General features: G+C 31.3%; 1 protein-coding gene across 1 annotated transcript; it reads right to left on the bottom strand.

Annotated features, from left to right (window-relative positions):
* Nucleotides 1-856: 856 nt before the first annotated feature.
* On the bottom strand, nucleotides 857-1,273 carry LOC108471578 (uncharacterized). Its single transcript, XM_017773177.1, has one exon. It carries the CDS (start codon nucleotides 1,271-1,273, stop codon nucleotides 857-859), a length of 417 nt encoding a protein of 138 aa, XP_017628666.1.
* Between the last annotated feature and the right edge of the window lie 11,677 nt (nucleotides 1,274-12,950).

The raw sequence follows: 12,950 nt of genomic DNA, 5'->3' as shown, positions 1-12,950 counted from the left end.
ATTAAATTGAGAGATTGCGCTCCTCCTTCAGTAGCTTATGTAAACAGAATGCAATCGTTCGCAAAGAGTAAGTGAGAAATAGATGGCCCACTTCGACTTGCTTTCACTCATTTAAGAATTTTCCTCGCTATCCTCATCAGGCTAGAAAGACCTTTCCCATAGAATAGAAACAAAAATGGACTTAAAGGATCTCCTTGCCATAAACCTCTAGAAGGATAAAAAGTTTCCCCTGTATTTCCATTAAGAATAACAAAATACGAAACTGTGGATACACTTTTCATTAGAGACTCGACCTATCCTGCATCAAACCCCATTTTCTTCATAATCTCTTTCACAAAATTCCATTCAACTCTGTCATATGCCTTGCTCATATCTAACTTTATCGCCATTAGACCCTTTATTCCCAATTTCTTTTGCTTTAAGATATGCAGTATTTCATATGAAAGCAATACATTGTCAAAAATCAACCTCCCTGGTACAAAAGCACTTTGTGCTAAATCAATACATTTTCCAACCACTACTCGAAGCCGATTGGCAATCACCTTAGCTATCAATTTATACAGCACATTGCATAGACTTGTAGATCGAAATTGAATAATACTAGTAGGGTTAGAAATTTTTGGTATGAGCACAATGTTTTTTTATTGATGAAGCCTAAGTCCATATCTCCGTTCAGTTTCTGAAGGCAAAATTCTAAAACATCCTCACCAATAATGGGCCAACACTTTTGATAAAATAAGGTTGGAAATCCATCATCTCCTGGTGCTTTTGTGGGACCTAATTCTGATAAAGCTTCCCATATCTCGTCCTTTGTATACCTTGATGTTAATATTCGATTGTCTTCTTTGGAAACACATCAATCAATGCCAGATAGAATTTGATCCAAATTTCCTTGCGCAACTATCGAGAATAATTTCTGAAAATAATCTCTCGCGATTTCCCCCATGTCCTTATCTTTTTCTGTTATCTTGTCATCTTCAAATTGCATTTTCTGAATCGGATTTCTCATTTTCCTTTGAGTTGCTTGTTTATGAAAAAATGCAGTATTTCTGTCTCCAAGTTTCAACCAATTAATCCGAGCCCTCTGTTCCCAGTAACATTCATCCTTCTCAATTTCAAAATTCAACAAAATTTTAGTATCTATTATATCTGCTAGATTTTCGTCGTTTCTATCAGCTTCCAATAAAGTTGACAATTTGGAGGTTAACACCTCATTTTTAAACTTTCTACTTCTGCTAATCTGCTTTGTCCATCCCTCTAAATCTTTCCTCATATTCTCCAACTTGTGTAAAAGATCTCCATTTGAATTTTCCCAAATTCTTCAGACCTCTTCTAAAAACGTATATTCCAAAATCCACCAAGCTTCAAACTTAAAATTCTTAGCAATCTGTCTTCTTTTTCTCTTATATGTAGAGATGAGTAAAGGACAATGATCTGAAAAGGAATGAGTAAGGTGTTGAATTGACAATTCAGGAAACAAATATATCCATTCTTCAGTCACTACACCCCTATCTAATCTCTCCTGAATATTCGTTTCTAGCAAGTTATCCCTCTCCCAAGTAAACCATCTTCTTGAATATCCTACATCAATCAAGTTACAGTCTTCTAACACTTTTCGAAAAGCTTTCATCCTTTTCTCATCTCTAGATAATCCACCTTTCTCTTCAAACCCATATAGAATCTCATTAAAGTCCCCACAAACCAGCCAAGGGTAATCACCATTATTTCGTAAACGTCTCAAAAGATGCCATGATTCATCCCTATCATGTGTGTAAGGAGAGCTATAGAACCTTGTAAATCTCTATTTTTTCCCATCATCTGTATCTCCAATTAACACCTCAATATGTCGAATTGAATAACTTTGAAGCTTTATATCAACCGCCCCTCGCTATGCTAAACATAATCCTCCTTTGGAACCAACCGCATCCATTTCTACTCCATAATGAAAACCACAACCACGTTGAACTTTCTCTATCTGACTACTATTTAATTTTGTCTCCATAAAGAAGACCATATGGGGACTTTGTAACTTCAGCGTATGCCAAAGTCTTCGAACTGTCTGTGGATTCCCCAGTCCACAGACATTCCAGGTCAATATTTTTATTGCGTCTGGTCGGCTTGCCTTTTGGCAGCTATCGATAATAACTGGTTGATTTTCGGTATCCTTCTATTTCTATTTGCCATAGTGTTAGTCTTTTCAATCATTCATCTAGCCCTTTTTTTTGCCTTATTCCCCCATTAACAAATTATCTTCTTAGTCATGATCCATAACGTTTTGGATTTGACTAGATACAAAGTTTCCCCCCAAGCTGTGGAGATGGCATTATTCCTTCTAAACTTAAACCCAGTATATGGTCAATCGCCTTTATGCTTTCATCTTCTTTAGCGATCCCCCCACTGTAAATTCTTGATTTTGTCCTCTACCATTTACCCTACCAAACACACTCTCTTCCCCTCTTAGCCAAACACTATTTATTGCTTGAGCTCTTTTTGATTGGGCACATAGAGTTAGGTCCCAACCCATCTCAGTAACTTCCACCCCTAACATCATATTTGCTTTACAAAAGGAATCACTATGCCCTAACTTGCCACAATAAAAATAGAATAAAAACAATATTTCATATTTAAATCTGACATAAGAACATTTACCACCGAGCCATGACTTGTTTCTTTATTTTAGGAGGCCTTCGAACATCAACTTAAACACGTATCCTCATAAAATTTCTATTTTCCTTTCCCAAACTTGAACACTCGTATTCCATAAAATTTCCATGAAATTTCCTAATTGCACAGCCAAATTTTCAAAATAAAATCCTATGGGAACGTCATAAACTTGTACCCAAAATGGTGTAGAAATTAAAGGGACTGTTAATGGATCCTCCCCCATTGCAACTTGTGTAAAATCAATAAATGATTATTAAAAGACCACGGTGATCCCTTTAAAACCCTTTTCATATCCATGATATGATAAAATTGGAATAAATACCTTTTCTCCCCCAGATTACAAATCTGAACCCCTCGAATGGGATGCCATATATTAGCCATGGTGCTCTTCATTACTGGAAAATGTATGTTAATGGCTGTTAAAAAACAACCCACCAAGCATAAACCCTCCTATTCCCTTCTTGAACCTGGATCTGCTTGTAATTGTAAAACTGCTTCTTCCTCTTCATTAAGGGATAATCCAACAAACTCCGTTTCCATTGATTCAAATTCAATCTATACCTTGATAACTTCTGCTAATAACTCTAATAAATCTGCATCAACTATCGCAACCAAAATAAGAGAACGAAACAAAATAACAAAGAAAAACCTAGAAAAAATCGTGCCAAGAGGGCAGACAAAAGCGTGCTAGGGTAGCAGACCTTAAAATTGATTATCAATTTATATTGTTAAAAACTAGTCTTATATCTCAAAATGAGGTATATGTGGCATGCCATGTGTAACTATCGATTTATTTCATTAGCTATGTCAATTTTTAATAGTGAAAATTGATAAAATTTTTAACAGAAATGACTAATTTACTCTTTTATCTAACATCTAAGGACTAATTAACTCATTTTTTCGAGTAAAATGGATAAAATGCAATCTAACTCTTTGATGTGATTTGGCTCGGGAAGATGGAGTTGAATTCACGTTGTTGCTAGATCATCGATGAGAAGAGTCGTTCACAAAATTATCGGTTTGTTTGTAACGCCTTAAGAGGATGGTTATTAATGAAATGGGTTCAAAGTGGCTAGGTATAAGATAGTAGGTTTAGCTAGATAGAGACAAAGTTAGAAGATATGTGGATAGCTTGGTTTTAAGATAATAGGATAAACAAAGAAGGATAATGGAAATGGATAAACGAACTTAAACTTCAGGAGCGATTCAACATTAAAGAGTGTCACCCCGGTTCCTATATTGTTTAAGGCGATAAAGATGGATGGTAGAGGGATAGTTGAACGCCACACCAATGCTTGGTGATAAGTTCAGAAACAAGTTTGGGTTGACGCTACTAGCGAGCTAGATAAGTCACTCGAGACTTGTACGAAATTGGAGAGGAATTTAACCTCATAAGAACAAATGTTCATTCAATAAGTTGGCAAAAGTCTCTTACAATTAAAAAATGCTAAGTATTTATAGCCTAACATATGATAACCGAATAGAAAAAATAACTAGCTTAAAGGCTAAGTAATTCAACTATGAATGCACTTGAATATTCTAGAACAAATCATTAAAAGACTAAGTCCACATTCGGCTGAATGGAGCTTCAATAGTCAGATTCTTCCTTCCCTTTGCTGTGCATGAATTTTTAGCATAGAAGAAAGCTTCAAGTGCCTTGTATGAGCACCAAAAGTTTCATTCATCTCTTTGGGTCATTCATGCACTTGCATGGAACATTTATTCTCATAAATAGGCACTTTAATGGAATGTAGGTTTATGAACAGTAGCATGTATCTTGTAAATTAGTCCTCCCCATTGTGCATGCATGTTGTTAATTTCATGGGCTGAATTTATGTGTTAATTCCCCCCTTGGACATTCTTGAATTCATCCATTCATGCATGTATAGAAGCTGATTGGTCAAAACAAGGTGGGAACATGTTCAAGGCTGCCTTGGGAGCTAATCAGTCAACTTTGGAATTAATTGGTAGCTACTCCTTGGCCGAATAGGTGCTTAGGGAAGCCAACAATCAGTTCAAAATGCATGTAACAAGTCATTCATGACTCCTTCTTGGCCTTGAACCTGGACGTACATGAATCTTTCCAAACATTGAACCAAGACGTGCATGCACCTAGCTTTAAATGCTCTTTCAAATTCGGCTGCACCTACAAAATTCATGAACACATTAAATCAAATGCATATTCAGCTGAACATAATTAAAACAACAACTAGACAACTTAAATAACAAATTAAACTAAATGGGACACGATTAATTTTAGACTAGCTAACACATTAAATTCAGCTAACTCAAATAAGTGAAAACAATTTTAATGAGCTGATTTGAGCTAGGATATTCGGCTATAAGCTGTAATAAATAAAATAAAATAAAATAAACATTTAATTTATTTAATGATTAAAAAAATAAGCTGAAATGAAACTGAATTGAGCTCAAATGAGCTGAAATAAGATCAAGTGAGCTGATTGGAGCTGAGTTGAGTTCAAGGAGCTAGAGACGAGTTGAGATCAGCTTGCACTAAGGTGCAAGGAGCCTTTAACAAATTGGCCTGGACTTCTTCTTTATCATAGAGCTCAATGTCACTCCAAAATTGAGCTAACAATGTCCAAACAACTTCTTGAAGATGCTTAGCACGAGAGTTATGGGTCCTTTAGGCAGCTTGAGGGATTCTTGGCTCATGCTTGATGAGCTCCCAGACGTGCTTACATCACTCTTGATACAATGGCCTTCATTTATTTTTACCCGTTTTTAGTAAGCAAGGTTTATTACCTATACCCATCTATTAAAGTAAGGTCCAAAAGATCTTCATCGTGCTGACACCTAGCACACACCCATAATGCTTTTTTTTTTTTTGATGTTTTAGGTTGTAAAAAATCCTCAAATTAAAAAAAAAAACAATTAAGCCCCTTTTTTTTTCCACTCAATTAGGTACATAAACTTTCAAAATGCATAAAAAAAAACACTCAAACTTAAAAAAAAAAAATTAAGCTTTTTTTTTTTGCACTTAATTGCCAAAGTGTATCAAAAAGCCCCTTTGACCGCCCTTAATTTTTTTCAGTTAAAGTCACCACATATCACAACCACAACGTGACATGAGGCAAAAAATAATAAAAAAATAAAAATTAATAAAATTTATAAAAATTATTAAATTTTAATAAAATATAAGAAATATTTAATTTTTATTTAAAATTAGAAAAATAATTATAAAAATATTAAAATATATAGAAATATATAAAATTTTATAGAGTCGTAAGAAATGATAAAAATGTAAAGAAATATAAAATTTGTAAAATGATTATAAAAATTATCATACCAAAAATTTTATAATTTATTTATAACTTTTATTAATTTTATTATTATCATTTTTCGCCACATGTCACGTTGTGTTGCAACACATGATGACTTTAACTGAAAAAATTAGAGATTGTTAACTTTAATGGTCAACGGTTAAAGTTAATGGTTAAAGGGCCTTTTGATGCATTTTATAATTTTTTATGATTTTTATAAAATTTTATATTTTTTATATTTTTTACCATTTATATATATATTTTTTAATTTTAGTAAATTTTAAATATTTCTATATTTATTATTAAATTTTAATAATTTTATAACTTTTATTTATTTTTATTTTTTATAATTTTTTGTCACATGTGACGCACTGGTTGTGACACAGGATAACTTTAACTAAAAAAATTATGGTCAAAGAGCCTTTTTTATGCATTTTGGCAATTTAGTGCCAAAAAAAAAAGAGTAAAGGCTTAATTTTTTTTTTTAAGTTTGAGGGTCTTTTTGATACATTTTGAAAGTTTGAATACTCAATTGAGTGCCAAAAAAAAAAAGAGTAACGGCTTAATTTTTTTTTTTTAAGTTTGAAGGCTTTTTACACCTTTAAAACTTTTTTTTTTACATTTTTATAAAAGTGGTTTTTTTTTTCAATTTTGGTGGGTTTTTTTTTTCAATTTTGGTCCTAGTATGCTTAAATTTGAAATTTAATACTTTTTCTAATGTAATTTGGTCTCTATATTTTTATAATGTTATTATTTACTTTAATATTTTTATAATGTAATTAATTAATTCAAATAGTTAATATTGTTAACTTTTAAATTAAAATGTTACATGATTATATATAATTTGAAAGTAGATTTATAAATCTAATAAGTAGAGAGATTAAACTCTTAAAAATAAAAGGAGGAGGACTAAATTCCAAATATACAAAGTGTAGAGAATTAAGAGTCACGGTTGCTTGAACGGAACCGGTCAAGGCATCGATTCAGAGAGAGGCATAAAGCTAGTTGACTTGCAAACAGTACAAACCAGTTGAACCAAGCTAAAAATTTGATTGAATTATTTTTTAATATATTTTTCTTTTTTAAATGATTTATTCAATTAAACCATGTGAACAAGTGGGTTGACTAGTTTGATCACTGATCCGGTTCTGAAAAAATTTCTTAGAGTATATTTTAATTTTTAAATTTTTACTCTATAATTTAATATTGTTGAGGATAAACTCGGTTAAGCAACGAACAAGTAAAATAACAAAGAAAATTGAAAAGATCAAACACACATATTTTACATGGAAAATCCCTCCGAATAGGATAAAAAACCAAAGATAAATTTACTAAAATGGAAAAAACGAAGAGTGCAAAAGATGGAGATAAAACTAAACCTTGAAACTTGAAAAAAGAACCCTAAAAATGTAAACACAAAATTCTCTGAAAGTTTGAAAAGCTAATACCTAAATGTATTATGGCTTATTTTTCTAGGGTGGAAATGGGCATATTTGTATGTTAAATTCATAGGTCAAATAATATTAAAATAACCTACATTAATCAAAGTTTAAGTGGAAAACTAATATTAATATAACCTACACTAATAAGAGTTTAAGTGAGAAACTAAAAACAAAGTTTAATATGAGAAGAAAAGTAAAAAAATACGAGGCATAACTCCACAAATCTCCACTTGTACTCGTATTTCCACAACGCCTTCTCTGCCAAAGCCCGCCACGAGCTTATCTCAAACTATGCAAGATATTAGGTGAGTCGAAGCTGGAAGTCTTCTAGTCTTCGACTTGTGCACTGCCAAATCAAATCTGACTTAAGTCTGATTTCCATGAACGCAGTGCCCTATCTTGTCAAAACATATATCCAAAAAAGAACATATCTTACATGAAACAATCATACCTTTTCCCCTCCTATGACCAAGTTGTCTTCACTTCAAACGAGTCATCTTCGACTCCTTAACAGATGAGGGATGTTCTGTTTCACCAGTCACCGTACATTGACCATTCCAGAACATAAAGTCTGTCAATCTTTTTATCTTTACTCAAAACAAGAGCCCCACAGGATACTTTAATGTCGCTTGAATCGATGTTAATTTTACAACCCTTCGAGTCCAAAATTCCCAAGGAGATGAGATTTTTCTTTAAGTCAGGCACATGTTGACATCTGATAGTGTTCTAATTGTCTCTTCATGCATCCTGATATGAATAGTACCAATACTAGTTACCTTATTGGGTGAACCATTCCCCATGCATACAACTCCACCTTCAATTGAACTGTGTGTGGAGAACCAATCCCTATTAAGACACATGTGAAAAGAACACATCGATTCCAGGATCCACTCGGATGTAAGCTTGAAGCTTTCACTTGTTGAAACCAACAAGAAATCATCACCCTTGTCATTGGCCAAATTAGTACCAACTAAATCTTCCTCGTTGCTCTCAGTAGTATTTTATTTCGCAGTTTGTAACAATTTGCCTTAACATGACCTAACTTCTTACAATAGTGACATATTTTGTCTCGTTTCCTTGATGCTACCAAAATTGAGGCTTGCGTATCTGACTTGCTATCAGAACCAAACTCATTGTCGAGTTTTTCTTTTCTTAATAGATGACCCTTCATATCCTCGAATGATAGATTATCTCCGTCATAAATCAATGTCTCTCTGAAAGACTTGTATGAAGAGGGTAAATAGCACAATAATAACATAGTTTGATCTTCATCATTAATCTAAACCTCAACATTTTTTATACCATTCAAAAGAGTGATAAATTGACTAATCTGACCTCTAAGGTGCTCACTTTTGTCCATGTAGAATGTATATAGACGTTGTTTCAATACCAACCGGTTAGCCAAAGACTTTGTTACGTAGAGGGTTTCTAACCCTTTCCACAAGGTGAATGTCGTTTTCTCCATCAAAACCTCCTGCAACGTATTATTTGTTAGACATAATTGAACTGTGGATAGAGCTTTTTTATCTAACCTATCTCATTCTAATTTATCCATGTTTGTAGGCTTCTTCTCTGTAAGGACCTTCTCAGAATCATTCTGAATCAGAATTGTCATCATCCGACCTTACCATAGATTGAATTTTGCGGTGCCATCAAACTATTAAACATCAAACCTTGATGCTACCATATCTGAATGGGTTGATTGCAAAAATTAAACTAGCTTTGATATCAGTTTTTTAGGATAAACCTGGTTAAGCAATGAATAAGTAAAATAACAAATAAATTTGAAAATATCGAACACAAATATTTTACATTAAAAAACTCATTCGAAATGATAAAAAGTCACAGGCAAAGATAATTTCACTAAAATGACAAAAATGAACAGTACAAAAGATGGAGATAAAATTAAACCCCAAAATCCTAAAGAAGAACTTTCAAAATATAAACACAAAAATTGTTTGAAAACTTGAAAAACTAGTACTTAAATGTGTTATAGGTTATTTTTCTGGGGTGGAAAATGGTCTATTTATAGGTTAAATCTATAGGTTAAATAAGATTAAAATAACCTACACTAATTAGATTTGAAATGGGAAACTACTATTAAAATAGCCTACACTAATCAAAGTTTAAGTGAGAAACTAAAAACAGAGTTTGACGGAGAAGAAAAATGGAAAAATATGAGGTATAACTCCACAAATATAAACAAATAATCAACCTAGCATGAAGAGTGAGTCGACCATACAAGTATAAATTAAAGTTGAAGCCATTTTTGAACCATGTCTTTGACTTAAAGTTGTAAGACTTGAAGACCATTCTTTTGCACAAGACACTACCTTTTTCATCTATTGCAGAAGACTTTAACCTATTGTACGTTGATGTTTATTTACATATTAAACTGGAATGTTGAACTTATGCCATCTTACTTTTTTAAGGATAAATATTAAAACTGCACATGAATTTTGATTTGGTGTAATTATACATGTGAAACTTTAATTGTGGTTCAAATGCATGCATGAAACGTTAAATTTTGTATCAACTATACACATTCAAAGAAATAAACACATCAATTTATTTATATATTAGAAAAATATAATTATTTATGTATGCAATATGTAAACGTAAAATGGTTCTATAATGATAATTGTGTTATGATTTGTGAAAACTGAATCAAATGAAAATCTCGCATATAAAATTTCACAAAATCAAAATTGTGTATACCATTGCACATTTGATTAAAGTTTATGTAAGTTTTGAGATTTATCCCCTCTTTATAAGATTTTTAACATGAAATTGATATTTTTGTATTATTTGAAATCTTAGGTTTTGAATCTAATTTACAATTCTAATTTATGATAAATATATGTTTGATGACTAAATTGATAAAATTTGTAAACGTAGAGGTTTAGGATTAGGATTAAATTGATAGGTTGTGTCAGTATTAAGGACTAAACTTGTTATTGTGCCAATTAAAAAAGGCAACCTCATCATTTTCGTTCATGGTTTAACGAAGAGTGACCAAAACAAAATCAATCGAAAAAGTTAATGACGAAATTGAAGGTTTTGTAGCTTGGTGATTAAAAAAGAAACACGATAATAGTTTAATGACTAATGGTGTAGTTACCCTAATTTAAATTACAACTTTGGAACAAGCATCCAAGAGTGTTGTTTTTATTTGGGCTAATATATATGTAGTTTGTCCCTTGAACTCGTCCATAAGTATCTGGTCGGTATCTAATTTTTTTATTTGGTTGAAACATTATTAGTTTATGCCAACATGACGCTGATAACCGGTCACATGATGACATGTGGCAACCTCTCGTTATGACACATGAAAAATATGAATAAAAATCTTTAAAAAATATTTTTCCCCTATTAAGAATGAAATAAACAAATGATTGTCCAGGTTCATCCGAATCTAGACAAATTCAAGATGCACTTTTATTAATTTTATATGTTTTAGTTTTTTAATAAAAATATAATATTTTATATTATTATTTTGAAATTTTAAAAATAGAAACTTTACAAATATAAAATTAATAAAAAATATAAAACATTATTCACATCAACAATGAACTTGGACAACCATGTGTCCAAATTCATACTTAATGTATTTTAGTAATTTTATATATTTTTATTTTTATAAAATATACGTTTTTTATGTTATTGTTGTTTTCAAAAGGCTAAATGCTCAAATTGGACCCAACCTTTTAGGGGTTGTTCACTAGACCTGTCCATGAGTTGGGTTGGGTCACCCAAAAAGTGGGATGGTTTGGGTAAAAATACAGGCCTGAGAAATGGGCTTGGGAAAAAATAAGGCACATTTAAAAATAGATTGGGCCTCAGATAAGGCTTTTTTATTTGCCCAAGTCCAGCCTGAATATACAAAAAAAAATTACTGTTTTGTTGTTATTTTCTTGTTTTTTTTTTCTTTATTTTGCTACCATTTCACTATTATGGTTCTATTATTTTGTTGTTATTTTTGGATATTGTATAACTCTTGTTTTATTATTAATTTTGTTACTATTTTAGAGGCATTCACTTGTTAAGTTGCATCTATCTTAGAGTTATTTAAATATACATATATTTTTAATTTATTTTCAATTTGTTGGGAAGTTTTTATTTTAATATTTTTAGTATTTTTGATGTATTATTTTTTTAAAAATATAATAATATAAAAAATTAATACAGGCGGGCTGAGCCCGAGTTTTAGCATTTTTATCTAGAATGGGCTTGGGCAAAATTTTAGGCCCATTTTTTTAGGTCGGGCCCGAGTCTAGCAAACGGGCCTAAAATTTTGGTTGGGCCCCGACCCATGGACACCTCTATTGCTCACATAGGGAACTAACCTTTCAAAATGATCATATAATGACCTAACCTTTATAAAAGTGTTCAAACGAAGGCCAACCCTTTCAAAATGGTCAAATAAGGGCCAAACATTTTTGAAAATGCTCAAATAAGGGACATATCTTTTTGAAAATGCTCGAACAAGGGTTTCTCAAATGTCGTATATCATGTTTCAAATTATGTTTTTACTATTTTATTTTCTTTTTAAGAAATATAAGATTAAACTGTTATGTGTTTTATTCTAAACACGTTAGCATTCAACTATCTTTTACTACATATTGGATTTTGGTTCGTGAAAAGCCTTTATTTAAGCATTTTTCTAAATGTTGGGCTCTTATATGACTATTTTTAAAGGTTTGACCCTTATATTAACTACCCTTAAAAGGTTAGGCATTAATTTGAGCATTTAGCCTTTTAAAAAAATATAAAAATGAAAAAAATAAATTTATAAAAATATATACAATTAAAAATAAAAAAACATAAAATATGTTGAAAATATATAATTTATAAATTTATTAAATATAAAATAGGAAATTATAAATTTATAAAATCTATAAATGTATAAAATTGCTAAAAAACCACATCTAGAATGAATTTAGATAAATGGTTGTTTGAATATAGACAAACAATTGTTCAGATTCATTCTTGATGCAATAACTCTTTTTTATTATATATTTTTATTCTATTATATATTTATTGGATTCCAAAACAATAATATAAATAAGATATATAACATGATGTTTTATAAAAATAAAAATCTAAAATTACCGAAAACACATATTGTCTAGATTTGAATGAACTTGGACAACCCAATTCATTCTTTATATTAAAAAAGTATACTTTTTATTATTTTATATTTTTAAATAGTTTTAGTCTTTTATTTATGTTTGCCACATGTCATAATGAGATGCCACCACGTGTCATCATGTGATTGGTTGTAAGTGTCACGTCAACACAAACTAACGGTGTTAATGCGAAGGTACCAAAGTGTGTTGTAACACCTCATACCCGACCCGGTCATCAGGAATTTGAGGTCGCAATGTTGCCCATGTTTTGGCAAATAGCACATTGGTATGCTTTCATGCTTTCTAACCAACATTTACACACTTCCATAATATCATCACACGATAAATACAATATGATTCTATATTCTTTTAGACAAATTCAAGCACATAAGCATTTAGAACCAAGAATTTAATATAACATAGAACACATA

This window comes from Gossypium arboreum, chromosome 1 (assembly GCF_025698485.1).
Source record: "Gossypium arboreum isolate Shixiya-1 chromosome 1, ASM2569848v2, whole genome shotgun sequence".
In the NCBI taxonomy this organism is placed as follows: Eukaryota; Viridiplantae; Streptophyta; class Magnoliopsida; order Malvales; family Malvaceae; genus Gossypium; species Gossypium arboreum.
This window is presented reverse-complemented; position numbering and strand designations above follow the sequence as displayed.